The sequence below is a fragment of the Chlamydomonas reinhardtii genome, chromosome 2 (assembly GCF_000002595.2).
Source record: "Chlamydomonas reinhardtii strain CC-503 cw92 mt+ chromosome 2, whole genome shotgun sequence".
Classification (NCBI taxonomy): domain Eukaryota; kingdom Viridiplantae; phylum Chlorophyta; class Chlorophyceae; order Chlamydomonadales; family Chlamydomonadaceae; genus Chlamydomonas; species Chlamydomonas reinhardtii.
The window spans coordinates 5,906,196-5,924,831 of record NC_057005.1 but is presented as its reverse complement, the minus strand read 5'-3'; the positions used below and the strand labels follow the sequence as shown (position 1 = coordinate 5,924,831).

General features: G+C 64.8%; 3 protein-coding genes across 3 annotated transcripts; 2 read left to right on the top strand and 1 right to left on the bottom strand.

Annotated features, from left to right (window-relative positions):
- The first annotated feature begins 32 nt into the window (after positions 1-32).
- CHLRE_02g111650v5 (uncharacterized protein) lies at positions 33-4,359 on the top strand. The gene is made up of 4 exons (XM_043059896.1): positions 33-894; positions 1,189-1,334; positions 1,632-2,306; positions 2,481-4,359. The coding sequence occupies exons 1-4, from the start codon at positions 255-257 to the stop codon at positions 3,450-3,452; spliced, it is 2,433 nt and encodes an 810-aa protein (XP_042927530.1). The 5' UTR covers positions 33-254; the 3' UTR covers positions 3,453-4,359.
- A 53-nt stretch (positions 4,360-4,412) lies between these two features.
- Positions 4,413-5,858, top strand: CHLRE_02g111600v5 (uncharacterized protein). The gene is made up of 3 exons (XM_043059895.1): positions 4,413-4,786; positions 4,930-5,077; positions 5,239-5,858. Exons 1-3 carry the CDS (start codon positions 4,710-4,712, stop codon positions 5,449-5,451), a joined length of 438 nt encoding a protein of 145 aa, XP_042927529.1. The 5' UTR covers positions 4,413-4,709; the 3' UTR covers positions 5,452-5,858.
- Positions 5,859-5,862: 4 nt separating this feature from the next.
- On the bottom strand, positions 5,863-18,552 carry CHLRE_02g111550v5 (uncharacterized protein). Its single transcript, XM_001699869.2, has 25 exons — positions 18,085-18,552; positions 17,539-17,690; positions 17,118-17,312; positions 16,742-16,786; positions 16,403-16,620; positions 16,084-16,221; positions 15,348-15,935; positions 15,142-15,202; positions 14,956-15,015; positions 14,553-14,743; positions 14,263-14,372; positions 14,032-14,099; positions 13,601-13,841; positions 13,314-13,426; positions 13,077-13,168; positions 10,794-12,942; positions 9,400-10,594; positions 9,105-9,286; positions 8,793-8,883; positions 8,555-8,634; positions 8,322-8,389; positions 8,137-8,200; positions 7,922-7,942; positions 7,726-7,775; positions 5,863-7,494 (listed from the first exon to the last, which is right to left on the bottom strand). The coding sequence occupies exons 1-25, from the start codon at positions 18,197-18,199 to the stop codon at positions 7,116-7,118; spliced, it is 6,666 nt and encodes a 2,221-aa protein (XP_001699921.2). The 5' UTR covers positions 18,200-18,552; the 3' UTR covers positions 5,863-7,115.
- Between the last annotated feature and the right edge of the window lie 84 nt (positions 18,553-18,636).

Sequence of the window (18,636 nt, the reverse complement as noted above, 5' to 3'; positions counted from 1 at the left end):
TACCGTGGCCCCACTGTTGCTTTCAGACATCAATCAAAGTGATTTTCAGTTGCGCCCATAATTCACACTCGGCTGTGCTCCTGCTCGGTCAGAAGGAGTTTTCGCCTTTGGTGCAAAGGGAACACGCTTGGCGGCGTTCGCAGAGTCCAAAGGGACAAATTATCGGCACTTCAAAGCACAGGGACTGGCGAGGCTCGCGGGGCTGACCAATACCGCATCAGCGGCGCCATCTCAAACGCTGCCTGCGAGTAACTATGAAATTCGCGCGGCTATTGCGGACGACGGCAGAAGATCTGCCGGAGTTGCAGTGCCTCTTCCATATCTATAAGCACCTGAAGAAGCAGCTCAAGCAACTTCCCGCCCGGGCGGAGGGCGCCAGCGCTGTGGGCCAGCAACTCAAGGCCGACGAGGGCACCACTGCCACCGCCAGCAGCGCCCCCGACGACGAGGAGGCGAAGTTCACGGTCGTGCTGACGGATCACCTGCAGCGCTTGAATGACCGCTTTCTGGAGCGAGAGGAGACCTGCGTCATTCAGCTGGAGCGGCTGGAAGCCGAGGCGGCTCAATGCACCGCCACCGCCAGGGCCGCCAGCGCAGGCCTGGCCGTCGCCACAGCAGCAGCGGCGGCAGCAGCCAATGGCACGGCAGCACCTGAAGAAACATATACAGTGGGAGGCGCGCCACCGCAGGTCGATGGCAAGGTGGCAGCGGCCGGCGATGTCGGCGCGGTGGCGACCGGTGACGCGGCAGCGACAGGCGCGGGGTCGGCGGGAGATGCGGGCGTCAGTCCGGCCGCGGCGGCGGCGGCAGTGGCCGCGGCAGATAGCCGCGCGACGCTGAAGGCGGTGACGGAGCAGCGCGCACAGCTGTATAAGCGCTTTGTCAACTTCCATGGTAGGGTCCATGGCAGTGGGCTGGGGGTGATGACATGTATGGCTGGCCGGCTGGATACAACTAGCTTGGTGACCATGGGCTGCATGCGTGTTGCTGTGGGTTTATGTCTGGTATCAGGAGCGTCCCTGCACCGTTCCCACATCAATGGGCTTCATTGCCACATGCCGCATGCCTCACTACCGTTCCCTGTTTGTGCAAGAACGCCCGCGCAATTGCCGGTCCCCACCACCACAAACACAACCCGAACACTCATTTACTCACGCGCTCCTGCCCGCGCCACCATCTGTTCCCCAGGCGAGGTGCTGCTGCTGGTGCATTGGAGTGTGCTGGCGTACACGGCCACTGTCAAGATCCTGAAGAAGCACCACAAGCGCACCGGCCTGCTGCTGCGCGCGCCCCAGCTGGGAGACCTGCTCAGCCAGCCCTTCTGCTCCTCAGAGGTGTGTTTCGGGGAGTCAAAGCCGCGCGGTGTGTGTGTGTGTGTGTGTGTGTGGGTGTGGGTGTGTGTGTGTGTGCGTGTGTGTGCCTGCGCGGGCGGCTTCGATGAAGTCATTCCCAATTCCAAGTGCACCGAGGCTCGGGGCGGAGGCGGCCTGACGACATGCCCTCCCCGCCGCCGCAACCCCTGCTGCCCGGTGTCGTCATGCCATAACCGCATCCTGACCGCCTCCCCCCGGACCGCCTCCGCCCTCCTGACCGCCGCCGCCCTCCTGACCTCCCGCCCGCCCCTGCCACAGCTGATGACGGGTCTGGCGCGCAAGGCCGAGGCGTGCATACAACGCCTGGCCGAGCAGCTGGCCTCGTCAGCCACCTCAGACGGCACGGGCGGGACCGGCGACGGCACCGGAGGCGGCGGCGGCGGCCCGCAGGACACAGTAGACCAAGCGGCGCCGGGCGCTGGCGCGGGCCAGTGCACGTCCACCGGGAAGGCGGCGGAAGGGCACTTCCTCGGGGCGGGTGGCGGAGGCGTGAGCGGGGGTGCGGGCGGCATGCTGCCCGACGGCGACTCATACGGCGTGGCGGACGGCTCCAGCCCCAGCTGCTCGCAGAGCCTGGGCGAGCTGCCGGCCGCCATGGGCGCCGAGGCCAGGCGGCAGCAGCTGAAGCGGAGAGCGCCGGCGGCCTCGCCGGAGGCGGACGCGGAGCGCGCTGGAGAAGACGGCGTTGGGGAGGCGGCGGCCACGGGGCCGTCCGGAGGGAAGCGCTCGGGGTTCAAGGCCCGGAGGGCCTCCATCGGTGACGGCTTTGGCGAGGCTGCGGGACCAAGCAGCGACGGCGGCGGCGGTGCGGCGGGCGCGCAGCCTGGTGGCGCTTTCCTGCGGCACCTGGCCCGCCTCAGCGACAATGCCAGCGCCGCCAGCCTGTCGGGGCCCAACGTGCTTGAGCAGCTCGTGGAGCTGCAGCAGATTGTGGTGGGTCCGCTCATGGGGTCAGGGAGGGTGTGTGTGGGGTTCTGGAAAGGGGATGAGCGGGCATCCGGTGCATGTGGGGGCATGTGGGGCCAGGTGGGCGTGGGGCGATTCGGACCAGTCGGGCCATGCACGGCATCACTTTATATGCCCTGTTATGGGCTTGCAATCACACAGGATGAGTACGACAAGGAGGATGACGAGGACGACGAGGACGATGACACGGACGACAGCGGGGCGCTCGCGGCGGGTGCAGACGCCAGGACGCGGGCCGGGTCTGTAGCAGGCCCGTCCGCGGCAGTGCTGGCGGTGGGTGCAGACGCCGCGGCGGCGGCGGCTAGGGCGGTGGCGGTAGCTACGCGGCGCGAGACCTCCGCCCCAGCTGCTGACGCCACAACCGGCACAAGCGGCCGGTGCACGGCTACCCCAGGGGCTGGCATGGGCGCGGGCGGCGGTGGCGCTGCTGCACCCATGCAGCTGGACGGCACCGCGCCGAGGGTGGCAGCGGCACCGGGCGCCAATGGAGTCAGTGGCAGCGGCAGCGGCAGTGCTAGCGGCGCAGCCGCACCGGGCTTGGCTAGTGTTGGCGCAGGGCAGGCAGCGGCCGCAGGGCAGCCCGGCGGCGGCAACCCTTCGGGGTCGCGATCTGGGTCGGGGTCGGGACCCATGGCGGCTGCGGCCGGCCCCGGGGCGCCGCTGCAAGGGCCAGCGGCGACAGTCGATGCGCGGAAGGCGCCGCCACCTCAGAGCAGCAGCGGCAGTGCAGCAGCTGGGGCCGGCGCCGCCACCGGCGGCGCCGCCGCGAGCACTGGCGGCATGACGGGCTCTGAAGCTGCCTTCGCTGCGCCGCTGCCGGCAGTCAAGGGCAACCTGCTGCGGCGCACGCAGGTTGCACTGACCATGTGGGAGCACCTGCGCACCAGCGCCAGCACGCCTTCCACCGTCATCGACCCGGCGGCGGGGCAGCAGGGCCACAGCCAGGGAGGCGGCGGTGCCGCAGCCACCGCAACGCCCGGCGGCAGTGCAGTGGAGCCCGGTGTGGGCAAGCCCGGCGGCGGCGAGACCCGCAGCAAGCGGCAGCGGGCGGCACCGGGCCAGTCGGTGGAGCAGGAGAGCGTTGGAGATGACAGCGACAGCAACAGCGACTAGTTGCGTTGTGTGATTGCGCACTGCCGCTTGGGCGCTCGGGCGTTTCGAGCGCGGGGCGCGCACTGCGCACGACTCTGCAATGTAGGCTTCATGGAGCGTGTGCCGTTCCGGGCAGGTTGCCCGGATATAGCCACATGTGTGCTGGACGTACATAGCATCTTGAGGCTGTACACATATGTAATGCTGACGCGCTGAAAAGCATTTGGGTGTATGCTTTCTCGCTGTTTGGCCCTTGCAGGCCGTGCATTTGCGGCCAACTTACGGCCCAGACTTTTATGTGTATTCGAGGTTATGCATGTTGGACCGTGCTGTGAGGCGACTTGGGTACGCATATATGCAGGGTATACGATGTGCGGTAAGCTTGGATGTACGGTAAGCTAAGCCACGATGTGCGGTTAGCCAAGCTACAAATGTACGGTACCCACGCACCCACGGCGCTCGATGCCATGCATTTCGATGGAGGGTGGGGTACCATACGGCCTCGAGTATAGAGTGGATGGACACCCCGTTTGGGTCTTCGTGTCCGTAATACGTATCCCGTTTCGGCCCAGGTAATGTACAACCTGGGCATGCAAGTGAAGTGTCGTACTTTCACGTGGCATGCGCTCCGCTGATCTTGAACTGCTGCACATAGGCTGCCCGGCTGGTGGGCGCCCTTTGGAGTGCGACCAGGGTGGGGCCCCTTTGGAGGAAGAGGTCTCTCGGGCCGTGTTTCTTAAAGATGAACACTGTAAGCGATGGATTGTGCGGAGTCGGGATTGGCTGGGGGTGCAACAGTGACGGCCGTGGTGCGCCGACAGTGTGGGGGTGAATGTATGAGTTGGGGAACAGGGGTGGGAGAGAGCCTGCTTGCTCAAGTACAAGCTCGTGTGACCCGGCATAGAGCCGCGTGTAAACAGGCCACATTAGCGCACAGTTTCCAATTTCTCCGCTCTCCGAGACTCCGACACAGCGCTGGGAAGCCCTCTGACATGCGCCACAACCGAACTTGCACAACACCGCTCCCGGGCGGAGAGATTCACACGACACCTCATTGAGCTGCATTCACGGCACGAATCCGTCCAAGACCGAACCTCGAGCCAATCCGTGCAGGCTCCTTTTCTCGATAACATAATAATGACGGACTGCCCCTGCTGAAATTGACACCACAGAGCAAGCGTCAGCGGTTGCCGTAGGAAACGACTTGAGATCGACCCCAACCAGTGTTTCCGCTCCTTGTAACACGGCATTACGCCCTCAGCCTCTGCATCCACCTCCATGGCAGCAGCCGAGGCAACCACAACAGTCGCAGGGGCCGGCGACCCGTTCGGTCTGAACGAGGACGGCAGTTGCAGGTAGGGACATGCCCTTGATGTTGCGGCGATGCGTTTGGCAGTGGACGGGCCGAAGCGGGGCGAAGCGGCTGCGGCTTTCCAACCCGCATCCATGACCCCCGCCGGCTTGGTCCCTGCAACCCCGCACCTGCTCTGCGCCTCAGGGACCCCGCCGCATTCCGGGCTGCGTTGCTGGCGGACACAGGCCGGCTGGAGGCGCTGTCAGGCGAGCCGCGCTTCGCGCCTTTCTTGCCTGTGCTCACCGGCGCCGACCCAGAAGCCCTGCAGCAGCTGCTGCGCCAGGCTGTGCAGGTGGGGGAGAGGCAGAGTGCGGGTTCCCGGCTGCTTTGATTATTACCTGAACACCTGGCGTCCTCCCTCCCCTCCTCATGAGGCCACACGACACCAGACGCCCAGCACCTGACCACTGCTGCGCCCGTGCTGCCCCCGCCCTGCCTTCTGCCGGTTGCCAGGCCGAGAAGGCGCGGCAGGAGCGCACCGCCAAGCGCTGGGCAGAGCGAACCATCGACGCGCAACGTGCCTCCGCACCCGTGCCCCGCGACACGGTGCAGGTGTACAAGCAGCTGGCTGACGCGGGGCTGGAGTATGGCCCCGCATTCCGGCTGTTGCGGAATGTGCACGTGCCGCTGCCGGCGGAAGCCAGCGTGGCGCGCGGTGGCCGATAGGTGGCATTGGGTCGGGGGGTGCGTGGGCAGCACGGATGATGATTACTACGGGCACCATGTTGTGCTGTGAAGTGCTTGAGTGCTGTGCCGCATTAAGGTGTGCTGTGTTGTACTGGTAAAGCGCTTTTGTTGCGCCGAGAGGGATCTGCTGACGCAGTTGATACGTCATATGTGGCGGCTGGCGGGCAGCGGGGCAGCCAGGCGCAGGTGGAGCTCGAGCTCCGGTGCAGGCCCTGCGTGTCGCGTGTGAGCGGTAGAAGCTTTGGGGTGGCTGTTGGCAGTGCTGGAGTGTTCGGGCACAGGGAACGGTGTCGTGATGCACAGTAGTCATGTACACCGGATGTGGGGCCCCTGGTCGGCCCGACGAGTGACAGTCCGCTGGTGAGGGTGGGCTCGTAATTCATGCTCCAATCCCGGTTGTAGTTACAGTGCCCTCCACGGGTGCGACACGCCCCCACGTTGTTAGGGCCATTCGTCACTTATGCAACCTATAAATGCGAGTACCTGGGTCATTGGCTTGGAGTAAGTCAGCCTGGGTGGTGGACATGTGCCCCAAGTGCTGCGCCTCATACTTACAGAAGTGCGCGTGCGCACGCGCGCTTGGCCGTCAATCATCTCCAGTCCGTGTTAAAGCCAACCCTGTTGGCGCGGAGGGCGGTGCGCGTCGCCACTCAACACCACCTGAGTGGGCTACACACGCGGGAACCCAAAAAGCAGCGCTGGCCACCCGCGCCCACTGCCGGCCGCAACAAGTTGCCGCTACCTTCATCACTGTCATAGCGAAGGCGTCTGCCTGCCCCCCAGTACCCGCCGCGGTTCCGCTCGCGCCGACAGCGCCACCACAATACCCGCCGCACCACTTGCAAGCTCCACAGCTCCCCCGCCCGTCTCGTTCAACATGTCACACCCCCTTAGAAGGTTTAAATTACACATCATCGCACGTTACGCACAGGCCACACGCTGCCCCAACCAATTTGTCATGCGCTGAATGTCGCGCAACCTGAGCCAGATGGACTCGGGTGTTAGTACTCCAAGCTTCCATGCATGCCCTCAAACAGTCTGCTAGCACTTGGTATAATTATGGACCGTGCGTGATCCGCCTCCAATGGCGCCTGCCTGTTCATGCGGCAGCCCAATCCGGCAGCTCACCCACCTATGCAACACCCTCATCTTCCGAGCCGCACACCAGGCCTTTAGGCTAGCCGTCGGTGTCTTACGCCAACGCCGCATCCCCGCACGCGAACGAGTTGGCATTGCGCCGAGGACAGGCGGTCACACCGAGACGGTATATCTGGTGATTCATGCAGGGCCGGACAAAGGTGACATGCTAGCACACACGGCGCTCTCGTTAACGGCATGACAACCAGGCAAGCCTGTTACGGGATACAGCGTCACGTTCGCATACATGCAGGATGCGTGCAACTCCTAGCCGGCCATGCATACTAGATGCAAACGCAGGCAATGCCGTTGAGTTCCCGGTTATTCCTTACCCCTGAGCAAAGCACCTAGGTAATGCCCCAAACTCAAGCGACATCAGCCGCGCTGCTGCGCTGACTGCCAGCACAATGCACGCCCTTGGAGCGTCCCAGGCATTCGGCCGCCACTCGACATCTTCCAACCCTCTGCAAAACCTTCCCTGCCCACCACGCGTGCACAACCGTAAACTATTGCTCCTGTTCCTCGTCTACCCGCTCCACCTCCTCCTGCCCCATAATCTCCTGCCCCGCCTCCTCCTGCCCTCGATAAGTCGCCGCCGCCGCCGCCGCGCCGTCGCCGTCGTCCGGCAGCGGCAGCCCCGCCTCCACCGCCTCCAGCATCGCCTCCAGCTTGGCCAACACGGCGCCGCTGGAGGGCCGCTGCTCGGGCTGCTGCGCCCACATGGCCCGGATGAGGCGGCGCAGCTGCGGCGGGCACAGCGGGCTGTCCTCCGGCGGCAGCTTGGGCCGGTCGCCCACCACCGCCACCTTGAAGCCCACCACGGCGGTGCGGACGCCACTCCAGGGCCGCGTGCGGGTGCAGATCTCGTTGATCATCACACCCAGGCTGCATTGGGCATTGCAGGGCGGGGTGGAAGGGGAATTAGCAGTCTGGGCAAGCCAGCACGCGTGCCAGGGCGTGCGCTTGCAGCATGTGGGCAGGTGTTCGTGCTTGAATATCAAAGGGACGGGGTCGGCAGCGCGTGGATGTGAGTAGAAGCTTGTGCATGGCTAGGTGGATGCCACGCCCCCAAACCAGGGGGGGGGCATGCAAGGTGTAGTGCGAGTCCGGGCACACCTGTAGACGTCGCACGCGGCTGTGACTTTGAAGTCATTGCTGACGAAGCACTGCAGGGAAAAAGAAGAAAGGTGGGTGTGCATGTCAGTTGAATGCTGCACAGCGCTCTCAGGGAGCCTGACGATGCACCCGTGCTACAGACTACGTGACCAGGTAGATGTGCGAGCAGCGAAGCATGCGACAAGCACTGACGCACCTCGGGGCTCATGTAGCAGGTCTGTCGGGCGCGACGGTCGACACCAAGCGCAGGGAAAGCGAGGGGCAACGGGTGTCAGCACCGACAATCAGAATAACTGTGGCTTGTTACCGCTTTGGTCAAAAATTTACCTTGATGAGACAAGAACACTCTCACCACACCGCTTCTACTCGCACTCCGACCCGCACTGCGTTCCAAGGCTGCAAAGCACTCACCGTGCCAACCTCCGCGTCGCGCGTCACCAATGTGGTGTGCACCTTGAAGCGAGCCAGACCGAAGCTGCGTGCAGAGAAGAGCGAAGCAACTCAATGAACGTAATACGGTAGGTGGGCGGTGGTAGATAGCAGGAAACAATATACGATTGCATTCTATTCCCCATTTGCTGACACACACAACTCACTCGCTGATCTTGGCGACACCCGCGTGGTCCAACAGCACGTTGCTCGGCTTGAGGTCGCGGTGCATGATCTGCGTGTGCACGTGCAAACACGGAGTGATATGCAAGCACCAAGACATGGTTTTGATGCGGTGCGTGTGTATGTACAGAACAGATGGCGGCGACACGTAAGAACATGCCAGGAAGGGCAGGGACGGGTAGCGCCCACTCCAAGCGCACAGCGGCACGGTGCTCACGTTGGGGTGGAGGTAGGCGAGGCCGCGCGCAATGTCGGTGGCCCAGCGGAGCACCAGGCCCAGGCTGTACGGCGTGGAGTCTGCGGGGGCAGCGGCGAGGGGCGTGTGTTGACGTACCGATCACCAGACGGCTACAGAACACCGGTGTGTAGGCGGCCGTGGAAGCAGTGGCACAACATGCGAGCAAGCGGGCCCAGCGTCAGCGCGACCAGTGGGTCCTTGACACGCACGCACGCACCGTCATAGATGGCGTGGCTGAGCGTGCGGCCGCACAGCTCCTCCACCAGGAAGGAGGCGCCCGAGCTCAGCGACACCGAGCCGCCCAGCAGCTGCGGGGATGTGCGGGGACGCACACACACGTATGGCACGGGTCTCGTTTCCGTTTCGTTGTTCAACACACGTATGAGGGGCGGGCGAAGGCAGAGGGCAACAAGCGCGCGTTGGATCCAGCTGCAACAGCCGTACCGTCCGTAACAAGCTCAAGAGTACACAGCAGACGCCCCAACCGACCCAAGCCCCCAAGCGACTTCCCCATCCCAGTCTGGCTCACCCTCACGATGTTCGGATGCGAGAGCGACCCGAGGATGGTCATCTCCTGCAGAAGCGTCTTGAGGTGTCGCCGGTAGTGCTCAATCGCCTGGTCGTCGGGGCGGTTGAGCAGCTTGACCGCCACCAGCGCCCAGCTGCCGTCTGCCCGCCGCAACATACCGCGGCGCACCACGCCCGACGTGCCTGTAAGGAGGGAGCGCGAAGTTCCGAATGTCTGTGTGCGTGCAACATGGCCTCGGCAATTACCACGCGCAAGAGTGAGCCAAACACAATCGCAATGCAGCTGGCAAGCCCACCGTGTCCAAGGTAGGTGGTGGGGTCGTCCACATCCACTAGCACGTCCCGGCCCAAGAGTAGCTCCTGCGCCGATGAGGGCTGCGCCGGGCCCTCGCCGTGGTGCTGATGCTGCGACGGAAACGGCGGGGCCGGCAGCTGCGGCCGATGCGGCACAGCCGGCAGCAACGGCACGGCGCCAGGGGCCGGGGCGTTGCCGTGGCCGCCACTGGCGGGTCCTGCAGCACCGCCACTGCCAGTGGACGCCGCAAGGTGCGACGCCACTGCCGCGGCTGTCGCGGACGCGGCGGCCAGCGACGCGCCCGGCACCGCCTCGGGGCCGTTGCCGCCAGAGACGGCGACGGTGGGTATCGATGGCGATGCAGGTACGAAAGCCGGCATGGAGTGCCCTGGCGAAATGCCGCTCGGAACCAGTGCCGTCGCGTTGCTCGGCGATCTGTGCACAGCCCAGACCTCAGCCGGCGCCGACGCCGCAGCGCTGGTTGCTGCGGAGCCGGTCTGTTGTTGGTGCGCCGCAGTTGTGCTGGCTGCAGCAGCAACCACAGCCGCTGCGGCGGCTGCCGCTGCGGCGGCTGCAGCGTCCGCAACGCCTGGAGACGGCACCGAGCCGGCAGTCAATGTCGAGCTCTGCAGGAATTGCAGTGTCGCCGCCGCGACCGGATCTAACCGCCGTGACGCAGCCGCTGCTGCCGCCGCCGCAGCTGCTACAGCCGCCGTCGGCGACGCAGTGGTGCTAGGGCCGAACGGAGGCGTCTGGTGCAACTGCGGCAGCTGTAGCACAGCAGGCGAGTCATAGCCGCCAGGGTGCGACGGCACTGGCGCCGCGCTGTGCTCTGTTGATGCCGCGGCACCGCTGCCGACAGTGCGCATCTGCGCGCTCACACCGCTGGCCAGCGATGCTGCGAGCGGCGGCGTGTGCTGCGATGGGGGCGGTGACGCTGGGAGCATGGGGTTCGCGCTGCTCGTGCTCGATGTCGCAACCGCAGCAGACAGCGGGTGCCCGCCCTGCAGAGGTGAGGCGGAGCTGGCGCCAAGGACGCCGCCGCTAGCTGCGCTGGCGCTTGCGCCGACTCCGCGGCCGGAGCCGCTGCCAGCAAGCGGGTGCGGCGGGTGGTGGCTGGAGGAAGCGGAGGACTGGGGTATGGGCACCGCTGCTGCAGGGCTGTGCATGCCGCTGAGTGCGTTGGGCTGCCATTGCTGCACGTATGGAGCAAGGCATGGAATGGGCAAAGCAATTAAGGATTCGACGGTCATCTCAAAAGACGCTCAGAGCAATCAAGGATTCAATGGTCACCTCAAAAGACGCTTAACCTAACTACTCGACTGTCAAGTGTACAAAAGCGAGCGCACTTTTAGGCACCACAAAAGCTAGCCAGGAAATGCGTTCGTTACTCACGTACAGGACCTTGTGGAAGAGAGCCGCGTGCAGCTGCTGCGCCCACTCCTCCGGCGTAAGTGGCGTGCCGGATGCGGCCGGCACTGGTGCGGGGGGTGGCTGCAGTGCCGCCACCGCCGGCGGCAACGCCCAGATCGCTTGCTGTGGCGCAGGAAGCGCCAACGGATTCCCGCCTGCCCTTTGCTGGCCAGCAATCCCACCGGTCTCGCCGTTTGCAGTGGCTGCCGCGGCTGCCGCCGCGGCGGCGGCCGCCACCGCTGAGCCGTATGCGTCACTAACTTTGGACTGCGTTGACCTTGGGGTGTAACTGGAAGGAGCATTGGACGGAGGCGCGGGGTGCCGCGTCTTACCGTCCACGAACCTCAGCGCGGCGCTCGCGCCATGCGCCGCGCCGCTACCAGTACCGCCGGTGCCGTCCGAGGGCTCTGACTGCGGCCGCCCAACAGCCGCCGCCGCTGTAGCTGCTGCCGCAGCTGCCGCTGCAGCCGCCACAGCCACGCTACCGCTGCTGCTGCTAGCCGTTGTACGGTGCGAGGGCGCGGCCGCGCCCGTGCCCGTGCCGCTGCGTGGCGTCCCGAAGATCGCTTGGCTCGTGGCGGAGCTGCGCCTCCGCTTGAAGCTCAGCACCTGCGGCACGCCGTCCGCTGCCACGCCGACCCTGCCGCTCTCGCACGACAGCGGTACTCCCGCTGCCGCCGCGGCTGCCGCCAGGCCGCTCTGTGCCTCCGCGTTCTCCCTGGCTGAGGTGTCGCTGCCCAACAAGCCCGTGCCCGGTTGCCCAACCATCCCGCCGCCGGTTCCCGCGGGAGACGTCGACAGCATTGGCGTGCCACTCATGCCGTCGTGAGTGCCGCTGTTGTCGACGAGCATAGTGGTACCGGACACGCCGCCGCCGCCGATCGTGCGCGGCAGCGGGCAGGCGCCCGCGCCGTCCGAGTTCCCAAGCCCGCTACCGCCCGCAATGCCATGGCTTCCCACACCCGAGCCTGTCCCCAGGCTGCTTGCGAGGGTGCGCGCACGTACGTCGGTGTCGCCGGTCCCCGACATAAGGATGCCGAGCGTGCCGACGGTGCTGTTGGTGCCTGTCCCGTCGTCCACGACAACACGCGCCAGCTCCATAGACCGGTCCGAGCCGGATGATCCGGTGCCGGCGGCGGCAGCGCCGCCGTTGCCGTTGGTGCCCGTGTGCCTGCCGCCGGCTAGGCCGTCGGCGCCACCGCTGTCAGCCGGGCCGGTGCTGCTGATGGTCTTCGTTCCATCCTCCGACGCCAAATCGCTGCTACCGGCACCTGCGCGGCCGCACCAGCCGTGACCATTGCTGCGCCGCCACCACCACACCGCAACCACCAGCGCCACCGCGAGCGTAGGCACCACCACCGCCACCGCAATGCCGATGTCAACTGCCTGCTGGTGGTCACGCTCGCCGTCGTTGCCCGTATTCGCGGCCACTACCACCGAGTGCGGCGGCGGCGAGCCGCCTCCGCTGCTATTGCCGCCCCCGGCTGGCTGCGTCGCCATGGGCGTGCCCCACACCAGTTGCAGCTCCTCCACGAATGAGCCCGCGTGCACCTGCATGCCAATCAGGTAGCCACCCGGCGGCGCTACCAGCCGGAAAGGCACGCTGCAGGCCAGCCCCGTGCCGATCGCCGTCGTCCACACGCGGCCCGTGCTGGTTACCACCACCAGCTGCTCCAGCAGCCCGCCGCGGCAGCCCGCCACCTCAACCACCACCTCCCCGTTCGCCACGTCGAGCTGGAATGCGCGCCAGCCGCCAGCCGTGGACACGTAGGCTGAGATGCCTGCAGCGGCCGGCGATGCAGGCGGTACGAGCCCATACGTGTCGTTGGGGCTGAGGTACGTGCCGTCCAGAGAACCTAGGATCAGCGGATTCAGCAGCGTGACCACAGCGGGGCCCATGCTGGGGCTGGGCGGCGGCGGCGACGACAGCGACGCGGCACGGCCGCCGGCGGCGGCCGCCGCCGATGCGGCAGCGTCCGTGTTGCCGTCAAGAATGCCTCTGGCGCCCCCTGTGACGTTCGCGTACTGTATGGCCATCGAGGCAACTGCGTCATAGGCAATCGCGTACTCCACAGAGACGGCAGACCAGGTGAGCAGCGGCCGCAGAGCCAAACCAGCCATCGGCGTGGTGCTGCAAGGCACATTTACATTTGACAAACAGTAACTCGTCAACCGATTGGGCCACTGGGCGACACGAAGCCGAGAGCATGACGCTCAACTCCAAAGGCATCGCAACAATCACGCAATGCAAGCGCCCAGACTCACAGGGTGGCATTCATGAACAGCGGCACAACGCTACCGGCGCCGTTGACGCTACCGAAGCCGCCGGTGTTGATAAAGTCTGCCTCGCGTTTGCGCTGCGTAACAGGGAAAGGTAGCGTACGAGCAACACGTCGGCTTCCAACCAATGGGGTAGGTCCCAAACGCAGGCTGCAGACGTACACAGAAGCCGCTTGACAGGTTTCGATGTCCAAAAAGCGCAGTCGCCCATTACCGACCCACCAATGCCACGATTTGGTCGGCTGTGAAGAGCGAGTCAATGGTCTCGAAGGTGCAGGTGGGGCCAGAGTTGGGGCTACCCACGCCCACCAGGCTGTAGCTCAGGCTGTGTGGACCTACAGCGAGATCGGAATGGCACCACAGACCGAGGTGGTAAAATAGGTAGTGAGCAATAAACACATGGCGGGTGCTGGCCAAGCATGGCGGGATGTACAATAGACGGCATATGGAGCGTGAACGGGGCCCCAGCTTGCGACGTCAATCCCGCAACGCATTTCCGCAACTCGTACCTGCCACCCACTGCCGCAGCACCGGTGCCCTCTTGACCGGCGCAACAGAGCTACTTTCATTGACGCCGTTGCTGCTAGCACTGCTAGTGGTGGTGGCGGTGGTGATGCTGCTACCGCTGCTGTTGTCTATACCCACAGGCGCATTAGAAAGCGCGGGCCAGGTGGCTGTGCAGATGACGGATGCAGTGGTGCCGCAGTCGGCCGCCTGCACCGCCACTAGCTGGATAGAGCCCTGGTCAACCTGTCACGACAGAGCGAAGAGGACACATGTGAGCAAGCGAGGTCAAGAGAGCGTGCGTGCACGTGTTAGGAAAGCACAACGGGAAGCGGTTTACCATGTGAGTCTGCATGATGATTAACTTAACATGGCAGAACCCACCGAGTCGCACCACCTGTTCAGCGCCTAGCAGACAGTCAGTGCCACGACGCACCTGCCACGCCACTGTGAGGCAGCTTGGTGAAGCCACGGTCGCCCGGCGGGGGCGGACCCACGCCACGCCTGCACGATAACCAAGGTGGTGAACCGTCAACAAGCTCTAAAAGGGCGGCGTCAACGGTACCTCAGCAAACACTTCTACCACGGACAACAACCACGCCTTGCCTTGCCGCCAACTTCGGCTGCGCCGCCTTTATCCCCATTTCCTGCCTCATCCGACACTCACGATTGTCCAGCAGTTGCAGGAAAGGCGTACGCGTGAGCAGCGACACCTCAAACGACATGGCGTCCGCCAGGGTGGCCAGCGTCCAGTTGAGCCCCAGCAGCGTCTGGCTCCTGTGGCGCCGGAGGCGAAGCGGCGGCAGGAAAGGACAAAGTAGGTACCCGCGCTTAGCGATCCTGCATTCCTTGCCGGCCTTGGGCTGATCTAACGTCGGGCCACCCAACATTGCGCGTGGCCCTGTGCACGCGGGCAGCACTAGCACAACCCACTATGCTGTCCACAGGCCGCCGCACCTGCACTGCGCCAGTGCGTCCTCGTACTGGTACGCGCCGGTCTTGTCCAGCACGTACACGCTGGAGGCGAGCCGCACCGGGGAGGTAGTCACGTCCGACCCGGGGCCACCCAGGTCGACCGAGTAGGGCGGCGGCCCGCCCAGCAGGCTGGGCGCGGGGGCCACCAGCGCCACGCCCTCATGCGCCGTCACCTGCGGAAGTCAGCCGTAGTGGGAAAGTTCATTCGGGCGAGAGGCGGGTGTTGAAACATGGTGGCCACTGGCGAGGCGGTGCGGCGGGTTGCCGCGCGCCTGCACGCTAGCTGCCGAATGCGCGCTGGCACGCACCAGCGCAGGGGACAGGGCTGGCTCCCGCCTGCGCCAGCGCGTTCCCTTACCCCTGCGCTCCATCCGGCTGCCCTCACCTCCAACAGGTCCGACGGCACCACGCCGCACAGGCCGTAGCTTGGGTCGCACGAGGAGAGCTGCGAGGGGCAGCGGGATTGGGGCGTCGGTGTCAGCACCTAGTGCAATGCACACGGACTGCAGTCCGCCCACCAGCAAAAAGAACTGCTGCGAGTAACAGGAGCTCGTCCCTCACACCAACTCACCAGGCAGGCTGACGCCACGACACCGCACTGGCCCACCCGCCCACGCGCCGCGCCGCAGCACCTGAAAGTAAAGGTATGTAGAAAGCACATTTGTACACATACACAAGCTCTCAAGCATCTGACCCAGAACCATGCTGGCACACCCCGCACGTGCGGCACAAGACCTTGCTAGTACTCCCATGACCGTTGACTGAAGCGGCTCTCACATGTAGCTGGGGCAAGCGTAACCATCGGCGCTGAGCGCGCCGCACTCAGAGCGCACGCGCGTGCCGTTGGCGTCCGTGACGTAGTAGGACGCCGGAAGCGTCGCAGGTATGAGCTGCCGCGCATCCGAACAGTTGGGGTGCGACTGCACGGGCGCCAGCCGCGGCGCAATCGCCCAAACGCCGCCGAGCCCGTAGCCCGCCGCGCCGGCGGCCACGTTGGGGTCTGGCACTGACGCATCTTCCGGCACCGCCCACACGAACCACATCTGCACGATGCTGGGCAGCAGCGTGCCGTCGGCGGAGGCGCTGGCGGAGGCCGCGGCGGCGAGCGCCGATGTGTTAGCAATGTCGTCGACGTAGTAGCCCTCCACGGCCGCCAGGAAGCCGCCTGGCACCGCCTCCTCCGAGAAGGTGGAAATGCAGCGCACCACGCCCTGCGCCACCACAGCGCCCGCCGCCGTCTGCAGCAGCAGCCGCTCCACGGCGTTCGAGCTGGCGCAGCCCTCCACGCGCGTAATGTAGCTGGTACTGAGGCTGCCCTGCTCCGGTCGCGGCGGCAATGGCTCGCGCATCAGCGGACTCGCCACCCTGTGAGTTGTGCAAGGAGCGCGTATTGCCATTCATGCTTCAGGGAAAGGGTACGCACAAGCCACTTGCAAGCGCAGGACCGACCTCAACCAGGGCTACATAATCTTTGCCGGCCCGTCGTGCCCTGCCTGGCACGCCGTTAGCTCACCAGACGATGCCCACGGCGGGCGACGGGTCGCCGTGCACGCCCGCCGCTGGGCTGTTCCCCGTCATCACCGTCTCCACAACATTGCTGGTGTCATCAGCGTTGACAACAACTACCGCGTCTAGCCCCGTGGGGCGCCACCTGTTGCATCATGTAGTGGTTGATTAGATAAAATAGATTTAATGAGTACTTCTTGCGGCGAGCAGCGCAGTTGCAGGTTGCAGCGCACCGCTGACGAATGTCCTGCGCCTGCCACACCACGGCCTTCCCGCTCCGCTCGCTGGCTGGGTTGCTGCAGCACAGCGCCCTGCCCATCACCCACCTGCCAACCAGATTCACAATAGGCCCGTTCTCCAGGTAGCCCTGCAGCGACGAGAAGAACACCGCCCCCTCCGGCACGGCGCCCACGTGCCCCAGCTTCACGCCCGACGTCACCAGCCGGTAGCCGGGCGGCGGCCCCGTTGCCGACGGGATGTACGGCACGGCTTGCGGCAGCGGCGGCGGCTCGGGTGTGCGGTACAGGTTGTGCGGCAGCGTAAGCTGCGCGAGCCAGGCAGCATGGCGGCCAGTTGAGTCAAGCACTTGCCATACGGTACCATATATCCCAAACCGTGCACGCATTGGACGCCACCAACTATGCACCCCTTTCGACCCAGCTTACCCCCTGCGATAGCTCTTGGGCCACCTTGTACTCCATGCATATAAACTGCGCAAGCGCAAGCGGCGACCAGCACAGGACGCAGTGAAAATGCAGATACTGAACGTGGAGCACTGCCCACAGCCATGGCTTGCAAGGCGTGCGCCGGCTGGTCCCTTTCCCCACGAAGCCCGATCCCAGCCACCCATCATGCCACGTGTTGGCAAACACTACTCCTCCCGCCGGCCCCAACTGGTGACCGCCGTAATAACCGTGAGGGCTGGTAGGTTTGTGTCAGGGCAATAGCTGTTCGCACCCGCCACGCCCTCCCCCCACCCTGATCCCAGGCCAGCCTCCCTTGCCCCAAGCAACCCCGGGTGCGCGCCCAGCGCACACGCACCTGCAGCGTGTAAGAGCACGGCATCACGCTGAGCTCCACGGCGCCCGACCACGTGGCGATGCGCGTGGGCAATAACAGCGCTCTACATGATCCGAACGGGTCCATGACCCATAGACTGCTGCCCCCCGTGTTATAGGAGGGCGGGTCGGTACGCAGGCTCGCTTGGAACGAGTATGAATTGCGCGTCAAAACATCCTGCATAGGAATGGGGAGGGGGATGCGGCAGGCAGATAGATTGTTGCTATGGGTGGAAGACCTGATGAGCCTGACACCTGGAGGGTGCGTTGCGCATTTGGCATACGGATGGTACCTTGGAACCATGGATTACTCCCAGTGGGGCCCAGCACACTGAAGTTCCATCTGTGGTTTCCGGCCACATCATCAGGAACAAATATCTGCCCGTACACCAATACACTCGCACCTGTATAACATACAGCAGCAGCGTTGCGGGCGCCAGGATGCCCGGGCCGTCGAGCCCTGGAACTGACAAGCATTGCCGCGCCGCGCCCTCCGCCGTCGCAGGCTGGAGCACCAGCGTTACGTTGAAGGCCGTCGAGTTCAAGCGCAGAAACCCTGTGGAACAGACCCCAAGCGGGTGAAACAAGGTGCCAGGACTTGCAGCCCGGGATCAACCCCATGAAAGCGCCAGCCCTTGTACTGATGACCCCACTGCTTGCACAAAATGCAAGGCCTCTTCGGCCATGTTGCGGAGGCTCGAGCCAGTCGAGTCGGAGCGAGTGCGTGTGTGTGCGCACGCAAGGCTGTGCGAGGGTTCTAACGGCCGTCCACACCGGCCGTCCGAGTTCCTTCAGCCATATCCTGGATAGCCTCGGCATGCCTGGCAGCCATCTTTACAAGCGCAGCAAGGCTAGTCGGAGCTACCGCGAAATTCAGGCCAGATGCCTCCACACTCCCCAGCTGCAGCCGCAGCGACTGCAGCTTATGAAATATCGCCCCCTGCACTTACCCTGGCCGGCAGCTGCGCCGAGGAGGAGCAGCAGCACCAGGGTGGCCCCGCTCCAGCACCGCTTCCAGCGCTTCGCTCCTCGCTCTTGCCCTCCTCCTCCATCAAATACAACCATTCCGCTTGCCCTTACATCAGGCTTTCAAGGCTCTGTGGCCCGCGCGGGACCATTACGCGTTGAATCCTCTGTCACACCTCCCTCCTACCGGAGCATCTCGCGGTAGCAGTGGCACAGGCTTTAAGTTGCAATAGGTGTATCGTCAGGACTAGGCCAGCAGTTGGCTAAGAGGCGAGTTGTGCGAAGGTCTCGGGCGAACACCACAGAATGCCAGGCAAAAGTACAGGCCTTCTTGTATATGCAAGAAATGCTTTGGTGTGGTGCGAAACTTGACCGCCGGCGTTGCGCGCTCCTGGTTTGCGTGGCCGCTCAAGTCGGACTGGTCAATCGGCCTCCTGGTTTGAAATTTGGTGTTTGATAGGCATGTTAGAAAGAGACAACGTAGATTAATTAGTTCGTCGGCGGTCGGTCGGCATCAGCCGGGGGGGCCCACGCCC